The 19,348-nt window shown below is 40.2% G+C and overlaps 2 protein-coding genes across 2 annotated transcripts; one reads left to right on the top strand and one right to left on the bottom strand.

The window, feature by feature from the left end:
- Window positions 1-324: 324 nt before the first annotated feature.
- Window positions 325-8,368, bottom strand: phf6 (PHD finger protein 6). Its single transcript, XM_070913473.1, has 11 exons — window positions 8,287-8,368; window positions 5,932-6,095; window positions 5,269-5,370; window positions 3,769-3,902; window positions 3,612-3,658; window positions 3,200-3,360; window positions 2,951-3,094; window positions 2,729-2,833; window positions 2,506-2,639; window positions 1,303-1,432; window positions 325-1,154 (listed from the first exon to the last, which is right to left on the bottom strand). Exons 2-10 carry the CDS (start codon window positions 6,061-6,063, stop codon window positions 1,303-1,305), a joined length of 1,089 nt encoding a protein of 362 aa, XP_070769574.1. The 5' UTR covers window positions 6,064-6,095; window positions 8,287-8,368; the 3' UTR covers window positions 325-1,154.
- Window positions 8,369-9,867: 1,499 nt separating this feature from the next.
- Window positions 9,868-17,147, top strand: cab39l1 (calcium binding protein 39, like 1). The gene is made up of 9 exons (XM_070913420.1): window positions 9,868-10,169; window positions 10,738-10,885; window positions 10,991-11,155; window positions 11,361-11,479; window positions 12,339-12,507; window positions 12,593-12,652; window positions 12,736-12,801; window positions 12,915-13,058; window positions 13,364-17,147. The coding sequence occupies exons 2-9, from the start codon at window positions 10,769-10,771 to the stop codon at window positions 13,553-13,555; spliced, it is 1,032 nt and encodes a 343-aa protein (XP_070769521.1). The 5' UTR covers window positions 9,868-10,169; window positions 10,738-10,768; the 3' UTR covers window positions 13,556-17,147.
- Window positions 17,148-19,348: the final 2,201 nt, after the last annotated feature.

Below are 19,348 nucleotides of genomic sequence, written 5' to 3'. Positions count from 1 at the left end.
GTAATGACCTACTATCAAGAGACAAATGCCTATTTAAACTGGAGATGATGATGCCTAGAGAAACTTAAATTACATGCACACATGCATCCATACAAAGTACTTTAATGGCTCCAGGTGGGAGCATGTTGGACCTTGCTGTAGATGGAGGACGTACAGCTACGGTGGTCTGACTTCATGACATTGCAGCTAGTGTGAAATTCCTCACTCTTCAAACCTCACCAGAAATCCTCCCCTTTAACACCCTGTAACCAGCCATGAGTGCTGCTTTTGTGTTTTGAGTGCTCTGTGGACACACATTTCAAATGAAAGACTCAATTCACTCAGTAAATGTGTAAAATAAAATAGGTTCTATTTCCAATCATTCATGGATACATTTGTAGAGATACAAGTAACAGTACATCAAACAAAGTCAAGCCAACTCTTCTAAAGAGCTCTACTTCGCCCTTTAGCAGCTAAATAAAAAAATGCCACCTTTAACAGTGGGAAAATCCAAGTGCATGCTGGCAAAACTTGTAATTGTGACTGTTTGAAATCCAGATATTCAAAATTACTCATGATGATAATACAGTAGCAAAATATCACATATCAAGAAAGAAAGGCTAACATGAAAAGAGTATTCTTAAGACATGATTACAGAAACAAGGTAATCAAACTGCACAACTTGATAGACTAGTAACAAACAGACCCCTCTTAAAAGTGGGTCCTTTAGAAGCTAAGGAAGAGCAAGAATGTATCGATTTCAGCAAGTGTGGGTCGTGTAATCTGTGGGGACATGGGCAGTGAGTGACAATCAAAAGATCAGTCCATCGTCTCTTATTCACGGCAATAATACATGTATTTGAAATTGAGCCCACAACTGACTCTTGGGAAAAGACCAGCCATGGCTTTTTCTGACCCTGCAGCAGTCCAGTGCTCTGCAGAGTACCACCAGTCTGTGAAAAACTCATCTAGTCAACTCAAAACAGGGTCTCATGAAGAAGACGTCTGGCGCGCATTGGGACATCATGTCCATTTACTGGAAGAAACCGTGTGACCGACTCGAGGGAGCTTGTAGGCCTCGACTTTGTGAGTAGGCTAAGATTTAGTATAAAAAATATCCCTCCCTCGTCTTTGAGCTCCTCTGTTGTCACATCACGTCACATCATCAGGCCAACCTGTGAGAGCAGCAGCAATGAAATGACAGGAAAGGTTTAAACTCCATCTACTGCAGCTACAGGAAAACACTGAAACCTCATGTTTGACATTAAATGTGGACATTTTAACAATAGTTTCTGTGTGCCACAATAATCACTAATAACGCACCTAGTTCCCATTCACTTGTGTCGACGGTGTACCTCCGTGGTCGATTGCTGCCCTCTCTCTACTGCGATTCTCTCGTTCCTCATCTTCCTCATCCCTCTCCTCGTTGCCACTGTGGTTCTTACAATATAGTCTAAAACACACACACACACACACACACACACACACACACACACACACACACACACACACACACACACACACACACACACACACACACACAGGGCATGTAAGTAACAAAATACAGTAATATAAGCACAGCCATTATTAACATTTCTGCACAGCTCTAATGCAAACCAATTATTTAAGTAATTTAAGTCTGAGTCAAGGTGTACAGATTTAGAGCTAAAGGTACCCTATGGAGTCTTCACGCAGTGTTTTTATGAGTGGGTCCCTGTTGTCTTTGTATAATGCACGTGCACAAGGACGCTCATGCACGCATGCGGGCGACGCAATACAGATTCCTGCTGCTAGTTCCATGCTATTCCACTGATGAACAAGAAAACAAGAAAAGTCATAATAAAAGGCAGGACAGAGAAAGCTCACATGGATGTAAACCATGCGCCATCTACAATATTCAAACAAATTTGCCAGGCCTCATGGATACAGTCAATGCATTTTTGTCGAATAACTTTGTTTACAAGAAAACTCCATAGGGCACCTTTGTTCTCACTCTTAGTTGTTAGTTGTGACAGGAGAATTGAGAGGAAAGTGGTGGGACGGGGTTTAGGATGGTCAGCTGTGGTGAGCCTCACTTCTATAACTGATACATACCAGAATATGAGATAACAAAATATAACTGATACAATGAAAATCATTTGGAAAACAGCAGTCTCTGAGTGGCATTAATTAGCTTTGTGTTCCAGCCTAGTATGACCATGTCTATGTTTTTCTTCAGGTGTGCTAGTTAAACATTTCATATATAAAATTACATTCTTATCAGAACCATTTGTGAGCAACCTTTACAATAATAATAATAATAATAATAATAATAATTGTGACTTTCTTGATGATCATATGTAGAACTTTACATCAAAGTGCAAATGATCTTGTGGCAACAATTACTGTAAATATAAAGCAAAAACCTCCATGTAAAAAATACGTAATAAAATAATATAGTCAACTGATGTTGTTTAAATCTAGTTGTGAAGCAAAATCACTTTATTTTTGACTGAAAATGTGTTTATGTGTAGAAGTTGAGCTCACTTGTAGATGCCACGTGCCATGTTTTCAATGTACTTGGCTTTATCCTGCATGCCGCAGTGATAGTGGTAGGTCTTCACACAGGCCTTGATTTCACACCCAATGGTAGCACCCAGCTGAGTGCAGAGCGTGCATTTCTGGAAAAACAACAAAGCCAACTATTTTTTTTTGTAGTTTTTAAACTCCTAAACGATGTCATAACTAAAGCTGAGACAAATCTTCCCACCATTCTTTTCCCCCTCTTGATTTCCTGGATGACCGTTTTCACGTCAAAGTTTCCAAATTCAGCCCGTGATGTCGTGGTCAGCTGCACCGTCCCCGATGAAAAAAGCTGGAAGGGATCACAGATTACAGAAAGATGCAAGTGGTAGAACTGGATATGCAGATTTACAGCATTAAGTGTTCTGCAACATGTTGCACAAACAGACAACACACACAACAATCCTACCATGCACTTGTAGTGTGCGGCCACTTTTTTGGAGTTATCGGTATGAAGCATGCCCCGTGTTTCATTCTCTTCCTCGCCAGCGTGACAAAAGCCACAGCGCTGGCCACCATCCCCTGGGCTGGCCCGAAGAGGTGACCTGTCCCGCTAGAACACAAGAGAACAGCACTCAAAAAACCAAGAGGCCACATACGGCGCGCAGACCGAAGTAAATTTCACAGATGGCGTGCGTGAACAGATGTGTTGCCTTACATGGGAGGAACTCTCCTCGTCTGCAGCCTGCGAGGAGGTGGACCGGGTGTCTTCTGACTGGCCGCGAGACCTGACCTTGGCTCTCCCTTTCTCAAACCTTCCTCTGCCCCTACTTTGTGGAGGCGATGAGTCTGAATCATTGGCCACACCTCCCTCTTCATCTAATGACACACATCAACACATCAGTCATGAATAGGACTAATCTTTCTGTTTATAACAAATGAATACGAGCAAAGAACCTGAGTGGATGCAATTTTTATGACAACTACATGTAAGACCATGTTTTGTGGTAGCATTAAAATGTATCATTACAGTGTTTGTATTTGCGTTGTAACTGAAGGGGAAAACAGGTACCCAGCTGGAAATCCAATCATCCATGCAGTGCTATAACAGATGTTAAAGCATACTTTACCTTGAATGCCATCCTGAGAAGCATCCCGGTGTTTGCGACAGTAAACACTGTGTTCAGGAGCAAAAGAACTGTATTTTAATTTGATTTGACAAGAATGAAAAACATCTCTATTTATTGTAGATGAATGTGCAGAAGAGTCCAAAGATATAGGACTTACAGGTAAATCCCTTGTGAGGGAATCTCTTTGATCTGGGCTTTGTCCTTCACAGCGCAATAATAGTGATATGTCCTCCGGCACGTCTTCACGTCACAGCCGATAGTAGCACCCGGTCGGTGACACGAAGAACACATCTGACGGGGGGGGGGGAAGAAACAGATCAACATCTTTCAGAACAACGGCCAAGCACATGCAGTTCCACAACCTTTGATGTTCATTCAAGATAGCTGACAACTTGTAATATGATTTGTTAGTTAGTAATGTGGAATGTGATTTGAGGATATGGGTCTGAATAATAATTTATCTCCAAAGATCACAGGGCCTGTCTGAAAAGCCACATACAAATAAAATGAAACTTGTGGGGAAAATCTGATTGTTGCTGGAGAAAAAACTAATTAAATTCAGCAGGGAAGACGGCACGGAAGCAGACAACAAGATCATAAAAAGGCAGAAAAAAAAGCAGAGAAAGCTAAATATTAATAGTCTGTGAAATAAAATGAACATTTTTCATTTATGTAGATACATTTCTCATATTTATCATTTGTTAACGTCTAAAAACCACTCTTCAATATAGATTTCACAAAAAAACATATATATATATATATATATATATATGTAGGTCAAAGTGGATGAAAGTAAAAATATATAGCTACATGAATGAAAGTAAACACACTGCTTAGAGATATGTGTATAAATAAACACTGTACCTGTGAATGTATGAATAATCTTTTACAGATTAGTACCAAGGTTTCACATATCATAGTGTGAGCTAGGGCCTGAATCACTGTGAAAAAGCAATAATAAATATAATGTGCGGAGCTGATATTAATTTACAGCAATATATATGTGCAAATTAAAAAGCTAATGAGATTAAACTGCATTTCAGTGTCAGACTGCAGTACAGTCTTACAGACAGCTGCACTGCATCCTGTTAACATTCAGTGTCTGACATACAATTATTTAAATTTCATTTCAATCTCCAGCGTTAAAACAAGTTAGAATGTCTCATGGAGAACCCATCTTCTTGTTTAATAGTTTGAGGAATGCGCCACAACCTGTCTAACGTGTGGAACTCTAGATCTTTGATAAGGTGGAAAAGGCTGATATTCCTCACTTAAACGTGAACATGAGAGGGATCTGATGTAATGCTACTAGCTAATATCAGTGTTATTCTGTATATGTATGCACACATACACACTATGATTACAGAACACACATCCCTCTGGTATAGATGCAAGAAAGTACGGTACCATATGCTCAATAAAACAGCAGTGTATAAAAACATGCATCATTAGTTAAATAAAGCAGCTACTACATTCTCTCATACATGCACAGTGTTTGGTTGTGGGGTACTGTTAACAACTGTTAACCTCAACATGTACAATACATTTAAATGTAAACACATTTATATGAACACAATCTCAAAGCTCAACCTTTCGGGCCTCATAACACTCCACTCCTCTGTCATCAGTGGAGCACAGAGGGACACTGGGTACTTACCAATTTATTTCCTCTCTTGATCTCCTTTTTCACATCCTCAATGGAAAATCCTCCAATGTTTTCACTGTCTGAGTGAGATGTGACCAGGGCAGAGGAGAAAAGCTGCACAGGACATTTATAAAAGAAGATATTAATTGGTTTGTGCACTTTGTCATTTGATGATGATGATGATAATGATGTGTACAGTATCTGCATTTTCATTTCCCCTGACTACTGCTGATGCACCATTTCTCACACTACACTGAGGGTTAACATAGATTTCATGTGTTTTACTAGCATCAGAGCTGATTTCACAGCAATAGACTCCTGCATTTGCCATTTTTTGAATGCTACGTCAGAGGCTGTAGAGCAGTGTTTTCTCACCCAGGGGACAAAAAGACAAACTGGAACCTTTCAAGATAATTTATGGGAGATACGTCATTTCTGCTAAACTCATTTATTATGTCGTTTTTTTTCCAAAGTTTCTCTTTTTTGCTTTATGAAAGGCATACTGATTTTTGGTAGGATTCCCCTTATAAACAAATGAAATAACGTAAAAACACAAAATCCACTAGTTTTTTTGGCTGAACTCTTCTGCGTAAAGTGAGAAAGGTTGCAAGTGAGCATGACTTTGCCTCAAAGGCTCACAAGCTGAAAAGCCTGAGAACAATGTGATCTCCTCACCATGCACTTATGGTGGGCTGCCACCTTCTGGCTGTCGGACAGTAGCAGCTGCCCGCACTCCTTGTCCCGGTTGGTTCTGCAGAAGGCACATTTTAGCAGGCGCGCTGCAGCTCCTTTCCTCTGTCCTGACATGACCGAAGGCTTTTTGTTGTTTGCCCAAGTTTCTAATGAAAAAAAAAAAAAGAAAAACACCACAAACATGTGAAAGGTGAGAAAGACAAGATGAATTTGCATTACACAGGCTTTTAAATATCATCACAGCAGTTCCAAAAACAATTGTCCACTTCACTCAATCATCCAGTAACACTGACTTGCCATGTCCTCTACAATATCATTATAACAGCTTTCATACACATTGATGCATTCGTCACACATCTAGCTCATAATCACAGCTCTGATTCAGACTTTTAAAAGCATACAGTATGTAGGTGAAGCCCAGAGTCCTTGGCAATGTAGATAAATAATAAGTGATGAAAATGAGGGTCCAACATATTAGCAGTAAGGTGATATGACAACAGAGTTTTGAGTTGTTCAGATATTAATGTGTCCATAACGATGGATAAACATTTGTAAATCTGCACAACTTTCCATAGTAAGAGTTGCCAAAGACCCCTCACAGATTCATTTATTGAAGAGTAAACTGTGTTCTGGAAATCAGCTTCTTTCATCAACTACATGTGAGCATTGTGAAATAATGAATAAAACCCTTTGGAAAGGAGCCATTCGAAACTCTTTCCCAGAAGCTAGTATTGCAAGTAACTCCAAGACAGAGCAACCAAAGTCACAAAAGAAGAAGAGGCCTGTGTCCTAAAAACACCGGCCTCTGATGGATCCCACATGGGGCCCACACATTTGTTGCAGGACTACAGTTGGACACTCAACTTCTGATCCGAGTTTATTTTGGTCGACTGTTCTACAGAGCCTCTCTGATGGCCTGTAGTATGAAAATACACAAATACAGAGTATGCTGAATTTGCTGACCAATGCCAGACTTTTGTGTGAGATCCTGCTTGTGTTTGAGGAGGGTAATCAATAATGTTGTTTATGTTGTCAATTAATGACATTCACCAGTCATCCCAGATCTAAATCAGAGGAAACAAGAAAGGAAAATCGGCAGCAGGACTCTGAACCCTGAGGACCAGATCCAATGCAGCCCAGTTTACCTGACACACAGGGGCTACTTTTAATTACAGACACCCCCCCATGTGAGTAGTTTTTCTGCAAGTGATGCAACATGTTTCCCATTTTGCATTCACAGTCTGCTCCAATATTCCACCACATCTCTCTTGCAGCCATTCTCTAAAAAAATACATTATTGAGTGGAAATGTGCTAGTTTAGCCTGTATTGCTTGTTGTGATAAAGACATACACATTACCAGGAGCTGGGGGAGATTTACATATTAGTATAGTTATTGTATTTTAATTAATTAGTTATTGTATTTTTAATTAAACCTTTTAAATGTGTATTAATCAACATTTCCTTTAGAAATCATGCAAGATTGGTTGCAAACCCATCACTGTAGTCTTCAGAGTAGATCAAACCTCCAAATGTGTGCTGTCATTTCCAGAGATGGTCTGTTTGATGTTGTCCATAATGCGCTGCAGGCGCCACAGATGCATTAAATATGAGGATTAAAAAGACCTATTCCACTCCTTAATAGTCCACCAACGAAAGTGGGTGTTTTTTTTTAAAATCGCAATAGCAGTGTGCTGCGACGCCTTGATAGAGCCATTACAGCCATGATAGCAGGGCCAGGATTTCACTGCGGCGGCTACAGCGGCGGAGCCAGCGTGCAAGCACACAATACTGCCCGTGTAAATAACACTAAATATCCTTTATTTCAACCTCTGCTCTTTACTGAAAGCCTCTCACATTGCAATCCTGTACTACATGGGGATGATGTGGTCGATTTGTGACGAGAACAAGTGAAACACAAAAAGTGCCTCAAATTCCTCTCCCAAAGTTTTGAATTAAAGGGGGTGTGTGTCTCTTTCTCCACCAAACTAGCTATAACTGAAAACAATTTTCACTATGAACAACTCAACGCCCCGAAATCTCTCCCAGGGCCTTTTCATGCAGGGAAATAAAGGTCGATGGTAGGAAAATGTGACACTTCGACATTATGTTTCTGCTTTAAGCCGAATAACTGCGAATATTTCCCTTTAAATGTGGGAAATTATCATGACAGGCGCGGGTCTTCGCAAACCGTTTCGAAGTAAAGAGCGCCATACGTGATGTATCCCTGTGAAAAGAGAGCAGCTCAGCTTGTACGCCAGCTATACGGCCTGGAACGACAATAGGCCATAAAACACAACGGCTATCACCCAGCCGCTGAGACACAGCTCACATCTTACCTGCTAATATAAGCTTAACGCGCTGAGACGGTGGAAAAGATGGAAAAGTGTTCCGAGCAGTGGCTGCGTTTCTTTCAGTCCTTCAGAACTGATCGTGAGCTTTTCACACTAGCATCAAGCTAGCTGCAACGGCCAACACCGCGGGACTTCCGGGTATGGCTTTCAAAATAGTGGTCTTGCTGACGAACGCATGCTGCACTGTTTCAGACGTGAAAATATGCAGGAGGTCAGAGTTTGTGGGAAACGAAAGTGCTTTACAAAAATGAAAGTGACTTTAATTTTGAATTATCAATATCCCAAAACCAGATATGACCTAAGGGTGGACATGTTTCATGCATAATAAAAGAGGTTTGACAAACACCAGTGTTATGTCAGATTTTAATTAAAATAAGAGTTTTGCAGCTAATTTAAGGTCTATTTGTCACACAAACTGAGAAAGTATTTCATGTGTTAAGTGCTTCATTTGTCCATAAAAAAATAAAATGTGTAAGCAAAGACAAAGACTAAAGGGGGGGGGGGGGGGGGGTCCCATCGGCCACAGCTTCAGTGGAAGAACAAGAAGTAGTTTTGAAGAACAGCAATTCCATGGGCCAGCAGTGTGTGGTATCACTGTGACAGGTGGTTTCTTGACCAAATTGAGGCAATTTGAAATGTTTTTAATTGACACAATGAGAATATTCTCAGTTTGAATCACAAGGTCCAAGTTGAGATCAGAGAAGCTAAAACATAAGAGGAGAATGCATTGTGTGTCTATCTATCTATCTATCTATCTATCTATCTATCTATCTATAATAATGTAAAACAAAGATGACAAATGAGACCAATCTATCCCAATTATTTGCCTTTTATCCTGATTATTATTGGAATAAAGTTTATGGGATATGCTTGGGAGGAGTGTAGGATGGATTCATGGATCATGTTACTTTTGCAGGGCATCGTTTAGGGACAATTAGTAAAATGTTGAATCACATTTTTTGTTTACACCAAATATATACAGTTAAACGTGTGTTATCTCTGTGTTATTGGATATTGAATATTCTTGTGACTTCTGTGAATTAGCAACGGATGTTTTTTCACTGCAAATACCAAAATATGTTGGATTGATGCTGAACACTTGATAAGGAAGATTACTTCTAATAAACCTAATGCTAATAGGTGTAGATATTCTCCTTTGCATAACACATTATAACACTTTTTCATTCTGATTTAGTAGTATAGTATATATGTATATATACGTTAAATTCCATACACATACGATGAAAAGGGCCGTCTATAAGCCTAAATAGGTCTGAACTCAATTTCTTTGCCTTATCTTTTCTCGAGAAATTGGGTGTACTTGATTATAGTCACAGGGCAGTGCGGCAGATGGGGCTTCCCGTGTACTTCACTCTGTCCACCCACACGAAATTTGCGAGCCTTGAAACATGCGCACCTACAGAGGAGAGGGAGTTTCCACATCTTCGCTTTGGTCAAAGTGATTGGCTGAAATTAGTGGCAGTCATTTTGTAAAGCAAAACATACCCGCCCAGTGTCCCCAGGATGAGGAGAGGACGAGAGTTTCAACAGAAGAGAACAGGGAAATGAAGTTGTCAGACAGGCCAGCCCAGCAACTCTCTCTTTACAACTAGGCAGTTAGCAAGTTGACAGACGGTCACGAGTAGAGGGATTTACATGAAATATCACAGCAATGAAGGTCGTCTGTGTGAGCAACTTGTAGCTACAACTGGCCCACGTTACATAGCTACAGCCACAGATCTCAGATAACGTTACAGACATTTCAAAGTAGCGTTACAGTGGGGAAAGAAAGTGGAGACAACTTGCTAGCCTGCTAGCTAACCTTTAGCCACCGAGCCTCCTTCAGCTTCAAAACTAGAGTTCACTCGGTGAGTCTTGACAGCCTGAACTGAATATTTCAGCAGTGTGTTATGTGTGTTTTCCACCCGCTACTCGCTGTCCACGTACTGACGCTGGTTTGCCTGTTTCTTGCTAACTTATAGCTAACTAGGTCACAAGCTAGCTCAACTTTGCTGGTGAATATTGCTGTAACGTTGACATTTTTAACGTCTTGTTCTCCGGTATATCCTCGATTCGATTAGAAAGTTAGCGTTTTATTCGGCTGGGCTAATGTTAACTTGGAGAAACTAATAAGCCAGTGCAAACGCACCGTCTAAGTGATACTTAAGCGCTAATATACCCGTATTGTCTTTGAAAGTTAACTAAAATAACGTTAGCAACGTTAGCTAGCTGTTGGCGTTATGGCCTTTAAAACTGCAACTCAATAGTTTACTTTTGGGTGTCGCTTTTCAGTCAGACAGTATATCTAACTTAGCAGTATCCTTGCCTTCTTCAGGTGAGAGCTTTTCAGCCATTTCCTGATGCAAAGAGGTACAGGAAGTTGAATTGCTTTAATTGCAAATGATAGCTATTTGAAACAGTGTTTTCTTTCATCAGAGATTTGGGCTTGGATTACCCATCTTCAGCCATGCCTTTTCCTTTTGGGAAGTCTCAGAAGAATCCAGCTGAAATAGTGAGGAGCTTGAAGGAGAATGTGGCATACATGGAAAAGCTGGATGCTGGAGACAGCAAAAAGTGTGAAAAGGTCAGCAGTGTTTTTTTTCTTCTGACTGTTTCATATTTGAAATGTGGCTCTCATTCTTAACACCAACTGCTGGCTGTAGTTATGAACTGGTTTTCCATAATAAAGGTTGCAGAGGAGGTGTCCAAAAACCTGGCTTCACTGAAGGAGGTACTTAGTGGAACAGGTGACAAGGAGCCTCAGACCGAAGCAGTGGCTCAGCTTGCACAAGAGCTGTACAACACCAACCTCCTCATCGCTCTCATTGCAAACCTGCAGAGGATTGACTTTGAGGTGAGGAAAATTTACTTTTTTTTCTGCAATGATTTTATGTGTGTTTAAAAGTATTGATCACTTTGTGCAGGCACCAAATGATCAGTGGGAGTGCGTATGCCTGATTGAAACATCTATGCCCAAAACAAAAATGTCTTTGCATATCATCAGCACCCAGTCAGTCATTAAGCTATCTCAGTGCTTTTTTTTTTCTTCTTTTACACAGGGGAAGAAGGATGTGGTTCATTTGTTCAGCAATATTGTGAGGCGTCAGATTGGCACCCGTACACCCACGGTAGAATACATCTCTACACACCCAGAGATCCTCTTCATGCTTCTGAAAGGGTAAGTTCATTTTTTCAGGCTACAGGAACTCAGTATTTGATACATGTTTGACGTGAGGGCTGTGTATGTGCAGATAAATATATTAAACGCAAGTCCAACCTTAAATACAGTTAAACTGTAACCAAATGATTTTGTTGTTATTTTTTAAAACTTTTCTTGGTAAAATTATTTTCCATCGTCATGCCCTGTGATTTTTCTACATTACTCAGTATGTGTTTCAACAAATCCCGGAGGAACGAGCGTGAACTTGTTGCATTCACCTGTGGGTTGCACATGTAGATGAGAGAAGAGATTGATAGCAGAGCGCTGGTTTTACAGCTCTAAGAAACTGAGTCATCCTGCCTACTCAAAGAGCAACATGTCTTGCAGCTGCACTGCATTATGGTCAATTGAGGCTGCTGTTTGTGGATCAAATGCTATATTTGCCAGTTGCCACTGTAATGGATTTTCTCCTGCCTGTTGTTGAACTTGATTGCAAAATGTCATATTCAAAATGTCAAGAGGATATTCAGTCTGATTGTCAGAGATGGACATCAGAACCTGACATTTAACGTTGATGTGTTAGATGATTCTCCTGCTAATTAATTCTCTTATAGATGCATGGAAATTGTCTACATTTGTCCAACTATCTTCAGGCACAGCAAAAATACCTCATCATGGAAAATAAGGCCTAGAAATGTCATGTTCATAAGCACAAATACAAATTTAATGCCAGATTAACAGTGTTTAAAGTGTTTTGGGTGGAGTGACTTGTGCCGTTTTTGTTTATGTTACATCTACAGTGTTTGTTTTATAACCTTTGTTGAATTCTGATTATCCAAATGACTTGACCTGACCTGACATGTATTAACCTGTACAGCTATGAGAGCGCAGAAGTAGCTCTGAACTGTGGAATGATGCTGAGAGAGTGCCTGCGTCACGAGCCTTTGGCACGGACGGTGCTCTTCTCTGAAGACTTCTACTGCTTCTTCCGCTATGTGGAGCTCTCAACCTTTGACATCGCCTCTGACGCTTTCGCCTCATTCAAGGTACACTGCTGTGCTTTCTTTGTTTCCAGCATCTTCACACTAACAGTTCTTATCTAAGCTCTTGGTCTCTTCTGCTCCCTCTCAGGATCTCCTCACAAGACACAAGATTATGTGTGCAGATTTCCTGGAGAACAATTATGACAGGGTGAGCTTTCTTTTGTAGATTTTGATCTTTAATTGAAAGAACGCTCCTGCTGTGCCTAACATACTTTTTAAAATGTCTGTCAGGTGTTTACAGAATACGAGAAGCTCCTGCATTCTGACAACTACGTCACCAAGCGGCAGTCTTTGAAGGTAAAAGCTCCACTGCTCCGTCAAATCAAAATCCCTTTAAACTTTTATTTGAGCTACAGATTCAAGTGTAACTGACATGCTTATGCTTAATTTAAATATATGCTACTTTTCAGCTCCTTGGGGAACTTCTCCTGGATAGACACAACTTCACTGTCATGACGAAATACATCAGTCGGGCAGAGAACTTGAAGCTGATGATGAACATGCTAAGAGACAACAGCCGAAACATCCAGTTTGAAGCGTTCCATGTCTTCAAGGTGTGCACATAAAAAAACGTGTATCATCAGTTTACTGATTTGATCATTCATGCTGTACTTTGAAATGCTGCATATCTTTTTGGAAGAAATTTACTTAGTGCTGCTGACATTATTTGGTAAAATATTGAAAGTTGTGTTTTTAAGAGAGATGTTTGGACTGATGAGATGTCCCTTCTGATTTTAGGATGAAATTTTTCAAGTAGTCAGTTCATATAATCTCTCTCTGTCTCTGTCTCTCTCTCTCTCTCTCTCTCTCTCTCTCTCTCTCTCTCTCCCTCTTCCTCTCCCTCCCCTTTTTTAAAAAGGTATTTGTTGCAAACCCCAACAAGACTCAGCCCGTGCTGGACATACTGCTGAAGAACCAGGCCAAACTCGTGGACTTCCTGAGCCACTTCCAGACCGACCGATCGGAGGATGAGCAGTTCTGCGACGAGAAGAACTATCTGATTAAGCAAATCCGAGACCTGAAGAGGCCCACAGCACCGGAGGAAGCTTAAGGCGGCAGGGGACGACTGCTCCATCAGGTGGTAGATGTATAGGTGGTGGCTGGAGCTGCAGAGGGCTAAGTGAGAGTCTAAAAGACATGCTTCTTTAAGATTTATAATATTAACTACAAAATATAGGAAAAAAAGTAAAGATTACATCCTTCACTTTCTGTTTTTTAGTTTGGATGTGGAGGTGATTTCCATCCAGCAACTTGAGTGGGCCAAGAACTGTTATTTAAACCATAGTGCTTCTTATTTAGTGATAATGAAATGCATTTAGTCCGTTCTTGTAATGTTGGACCTTAAACTGTTAAACCTTCCACATACATTGTTGCTGGCAGAGACCATAGAATGACACAAACTTCACCCCAATCACAGCCAACATGAGCTTTGAGGTGCTTTTGAAAGTCTAGTTGAGAGGCTGAAGAGCTGAGGAGAAGTAAATATATTATTACTAGAATGTATCATCATGGTAAACAGTTTAAAACCTACAGTAACTCTTCTCTCTGAACATTGTTTAGTCTAACTCATTGCATAGGTTTGGTCTATTGCCTTATTGTAAGCAGCTGTGTTGTACAGGGACTTAAATGATCTTTAGAAATACGGCTTTGGCAGAGTGACATGTGGGTCACGTTGGCCAGGTCAGCACATAGTTAATTTTCGGTGATTAATGTGTAGTTGTTAGGCCTTTTGGTTGCATGTGTGAGGTTACAGAGGTCAGATATGATCCTGCAGTGCTGTACTTGCCGATGCATTAGCTGGCACAGGAAGAGAAAATCAAGACCATGGAGGAATCAATTAATTGTGCTGTGATTTTTTTTTTTTTTTGAGGCTGCGCTCAGCGAGGCTTACATGACTGAAATAGAAACTAGGCATCAGATAATGCTGCAGGGTACCAGCCATCCATTCACCGCTAACATGGACAGCCAGGATATACCAATTGATCTCACTGGGAGCACTCCATTTCACCCTCACACACTGAACACAGATGGAACTGTTTCATTCAAAACAAGGATTTAACTAACAATTACTTCATGGGATTTTAAACTACTTGACGCACGCCATCTTAGGTTTTTCTCCTTTACAACATAAGCACTGCATAACACAAGAAATAATTTTGCAGTTTACGCAGATAAGGATGCATCATATGTACGCTACACTGTAAATCTATTATATCCATATGAGAGCTTGATGTGTTAGTTGACACGTCAAAGACTTTTTCCTATTATATGTTATATTCATTAGGGATTGCTTTTCCTCCATTTTGTTTTCATTGGACACATTGAACATTAATCACATCAATCTGATGTAAACAATAACTCTCATCCATACAGTTTGTTTTTTTAGCACCAAAACAAAATACACATACACAGGATTTTAAATGTCACTTTTCTGACATGATTATAATAACACATTTTAATAGAGTACACTGTAACATGCCTGTGATGCATCAGAAAGCACGTCCTATTGGATGTGTCCACATTGTCAAAGTAACCACATGCACTGTTAAAACAAGAATGAGTTTGTTTGAATGATGAGCACTGACTTTTCTGAGTTCCTCACATGCATCACTGATTAGTTATATTTCTTAAAAAAAGACTTCTGTTGAAATAGTTGCCTTACTCCTGCCATTGTCACTAAAATGGCATATTAGGGATTTCAAGAAATATGTTGTCTGTGCTCACAGTCTTCTAGTATATACCTCATGGGATTTGAGTTTGCAAATGCTGTGTTCTCTTTCCTTCCCCTCCTAGACGAGATATTTTATTTGACAGTTTCAAATACACAACAGTGGTTCGTATGCATGCCTAAACTTGATATATATACAAACTTGAACAGGGACTGCGACCTGGTTTTCACAATGGGAAAACTAGATTTTTAAACTGAAATATTTCATTGGGTGGTGCCACTCAAACGTTAATTCATAATGAATTGCAGTGTGGTACCTTGTAATGAACGTTGCCTTATTTAAAGACATTTAATGGATCGTAATGATTATGTAAAAATTCCAGACCTCTTAATTTGTTTTTAAACCAAAGTTAATATGAAAAGGTAAAAAATGTACATTTCAAGTCCCAAATATATTACTAGTTCATTTCTCAGCTCCACATCTAGCGTAGCGTAGGTTTATCACCAACTGCGTTATGCTCCAATGTGATCCTGTGAGTGTAAATATATTTTTGATAGAGATCAATAGACTACACTCGGAGTAGCTTTTCAGTTGTGGTTAATTGGCTTTTTAAGAAAATAACTGCTGCACCAGATAGTCTCAAGGTCGGCATCCATAGAGTAATCTGGGAAATCTGCTGTGAATGTGGTAAATTATGCATAACTAGACTGAAGTCCTGCACACAGTGCGCTGTCATGTACTCAGTTTATGAAAGAAAGTTTGTCTGAAAGTGTGCGATTATTTATTGTACAACCCAATTTTGCAAAACCACAGTAATATATTGGACTAAACCCACATACACTGTAGTCATTAGGAATATCTCTGTGTCCACAAACAAACTTAACAGCTTGCTGACAAACTGAAGTTACATAACAGGCTGTCCTCTGTAATAATATCCAAGAGTAGTGGACGTTTGTGTAACAAAATAACATCCATTTTTAAAATAGATAATGCAGAATATTTTTAAATTGGGTGTCTAAATGTGCCTACAAACTTTCTTGAAATTTGAGTCCAGTCATGACGTGCACTTTGGGAGGGACATGCTGTTCACAGTCATCCCATCAGAGGGAGCTGTTGGCAACAATTGGCACCTTGTATTAGTAGTACAAACCAAGCATTTCATGTTTCTATAACCCTACCTCTAATTATGAGTATATAAATCACTGGCAATATTATGTAGACATCAACACAAATTCCTTAAGATCAATTCTATATATTTCATGATTTAGAGTTTTTTTCTGTTTAAATATTTGTTGTGCTTTACCTTTTTTACTCTGTTGCCTTCTTTTTTTTCCCCTTTCTCTTTCCACACTCTGGATATTTTCTTTATTTACCATGGGAGCGAATTATATGTAAATAACTTTATAAAAGATAAAAGTGTGAAAGCATTCATAAAAATAAAACTTTATGGCAATTTCCTCAAAAGTTACGTTTGACTGACATCTCTGTGACACTCCGCTTAGTTTTGCTGCAACACCTTACTCATTATAACTGAAACATGTAGTTTGATCTCATGTAATTTCCTGCACAGCTCCACCCAACATCCACCTAAACCAAGTTCCAATCAGCCAGAATAACACAACATATTATGGCTATTCAGAGGATTTGCTGTTTTTTCTCAGTTTATATACTTGAAATGTGAACATTGTTGAGCATGGAAGGTCAATCTTGGCCTTTTGGGAACGGTACATGTAACCAAATAATCTAAGCTTAAAGGTCTTAATGAATACTTTTGGGTCAGTTGGACAAAACAAACAATTTGAAGACGTCACGCTGGGCTCTGGGAAATTCTTGTGGGCATTTTTTGCATTTTTTTCCCTGCCAATTCATACGCTTAAATGAATAAAATAATAAGCAAGAGATAAAATCACTGTAAGTTGCAACCTAGTTTCTCTGCAAAATGCACAGAATTCAACAAAGTGCTAAGATAGCTCCACAGTCAAAGATATATATATATATATATATATATATATATATATATATATATATATAGATATAGTCTACTTTTCTTCTGCATATAAACAACTTATATAACCAAGACTGAAGTGTTATGTGTTCTATGGTGTGGTAACAATGAGTTGTACACATTGAAATGTAGCTTTATCTCCAGCTTCCATCTTGTCAAACTCATTTATCCAGTGGTGCAAGTGAATATTGCTAAAAATAACCCCCTCCTCCCAGTGGTAACTCTTTGAGTGCGGAGCAGTAATGTCAGCCCAGTTCAAAACACTGGGACGCATTCCATCCTACCAGGAGGTATCCAACATGAGGCCTGCTCAATAGGCTGGCTGTCTATTGTCTGTGTGGACGTCAACTATAATTCCTGCAAACTTGCTTAAAGAAAACTATCATTATGACTCCCCCTTTTATTACAAATCAGCTCAAAATGTTGCTGACCGTAATTAACCCCCTTCCTCTATCACTGGCAGGCCTCACGAGATCAAACATACTGGGTGGAAGAATAAAGTCTTTCCCTTAAACTCCACCAGTCACAGCCTATAGGAGCAGAGAGAGGCAGCATGGGGAAGTAGGTTAAAGTTCAACCAGGGAAGAAGGCCAGCAAGGCGACGCTGCAGCTCGTTCCCGCAGCGGAGGAAGAGCCACCGTGCTCTGGAAACACTCTGGGCCTCTCACTGTTGTTGGTTGGATTCTCTCTGTTGCAAAAACAACTAGTTATTGAGAGAGATTTGTCTGCGTGTGAGGCGGGATGGTGGAAGGACGCGCTCTTGCAGACGGAGCAGAGGACTATGTGGGGGCAGGGTTTACAGGGGTTAAAGGTCACAAGCCTCCTGGGTTTCTTTGACCAGCAAAGCGCCGAATGGATGAGCGAGAGATTGGCTTACTAAAAACCAGTCTGCAAAGTCTCGCTAAAAAAGTGTTTCAGGAGGATGCGGCGCCAGGAGAAAAGTTTATATTTGATGCCAAAGGGAAACAAAAAGAGGAACCCCATGTTTTGTTGAGCGGATTTGAAGGACTACATCCGCAAAGACTGCGTCGCCTGCGCTCCTCTCCCCACCCCCACAAAGAGAAAAACAACAAAAAAAAGATGCTCTCACGATTTCATGCATGACAGAACTTTTTGTTTGCGCGAAAGGGTGGCAAAGAGCGCTGCAGAGGGTGCAACATCTGCGGGATAAGGTACGTAGCGCGATGATGGAGTTTTCTGCATGATGGGCAGCAATTCATTCAACTGAGCAAGCCTCAACGCAAACTAAAGGTAGGCTGTCTGCGGCTTCTCCTCTTTATTCCATTACAAACTAACGCCTGTGGTCTTTGTGGTGCTGAACAAGTGTTTGATTTAGTTCCCAAAAGTTTTTAAGAATCTGAAATGTGTTTCAGTTTTGGTAATTTCGCCTAATCGGGCTGCTGGCTCGTGAAAGCAAAACAGGCAGCGTGTTAAACACGTCTCGTGCACCAATCTCTACGTATATTATGTCTTCTTCTTCTTTTTTTTTTTATTTTTTAGATCCATTTGAATAGTCCAACGTAATGTATTTTGAACCTCCGGAGTCACAGTGGCTCGATCTGTTGACTAAAAGTTGGTTTGCTCAAGTCTTTGTTAGGGGTGTTGGCACATTGGGCTCATCCGGGCTCTACTTTAATAATCCGCCAAGAGTTACAAATTCACCCACTCACCGCTGACCAGCTGGTGCTGTTTGTATCAGTTACGTAACGGAATAAACGCGGGTGTGATGGTCACCGAGGTGCATTATTTAATTGACGGGAGTTGACACGCTCATCATCACATCACGAGACGCTGTTGGCGCCACTTTACTGAAGCTGCACACAGCGCCGAGACCGCGTGCGCACAGTCATGGTAACTCAGTCATATAGTCTCCAGTTAGAGGTAATACCTTTCTATAGAAGAAGACTTCAGATTTCATGTATTGGAACTTTTCATATTTTTGAAGATGGAGCCTCGAGGTTTAACCCCCCCCCCCCCCCCCCCCCCCTCGTGTGAGCTTTGCATGGACAGCCAGTGAAACCTGTTCCAGCCTACAAACATGAAATATGAAGTGAAAAGTGTGGCCTGTATATGGAATTGATTCCACTACTTTACGATGGAAGAAGACGGTGGCACAAAATGTAAAAATACATGTAGTTATACATCAAACGTAGCACTCATTATCAAGTTA

This window comes from Enoplosus armatus, chromosome 10 (assembly GCF_043641665.1).
Source record: "Enoplosus armatus isolate fEnoArm2 chromosome 10, fEnoArm2.hap1, whole genome shotgun sequence".
In the NCBI taxonomy this organism is placed as follows: Eukaryota; Metazoa; Chordata; class Actinopteri; order Centrarchiformes; family Enoplosidae; genus Enoplosus; species Enoplosus armatus.
The sequence above is the reverse complement of the archived record's forward strand: the minus strand, read 5'-3'. Positions and strand labels throughout refer to the sequence as shown.

Coding starts and splice junctions, on each gene's coding strand:
- phf6 (XM_070913473.1), bottom strand. CDS start 6,063: ATGTCAGGACAGAGGAAAGGAGCTGCAGCGCGCCTGCTAAAATGTGCC. Junction 3,903..5,268: donor TCAAGAGAGGAAATAAATTG/GTAAGTACCCAG, acceptor CCCCCCCGTCAG/ATGTGTTCTTCGTGTCACCG. Junction 3,095..3,199: donor ACGAGGAGAGTTCCTCCCAT/GTAAGGCAACAC, acceptor CTTGTGTTCTAG/CGGGACAGGTCACCTCTTCG.
- cab39l1 (XM_070913420.1), top strand. CDS start 10,769: ATGCCTTTTCCTTTTGGGAAGTCTCAGAAGAATCCAGCTGAAATAGTG. Junction 11,480..12,338: donor CTCTTCATGCTTCTGAAAGG/GTAAGTTCATTT, acceptor TAACCTGTACAG/CTATGAGAGCGCAGAAGTAG. Junction 12,653..12,735: donor TGGAGAACAATTATGACAGG/GTGAGCTTTCTT, acceptor AATGTCTGTCAG/GTGTTTACAGAATACGAGAA.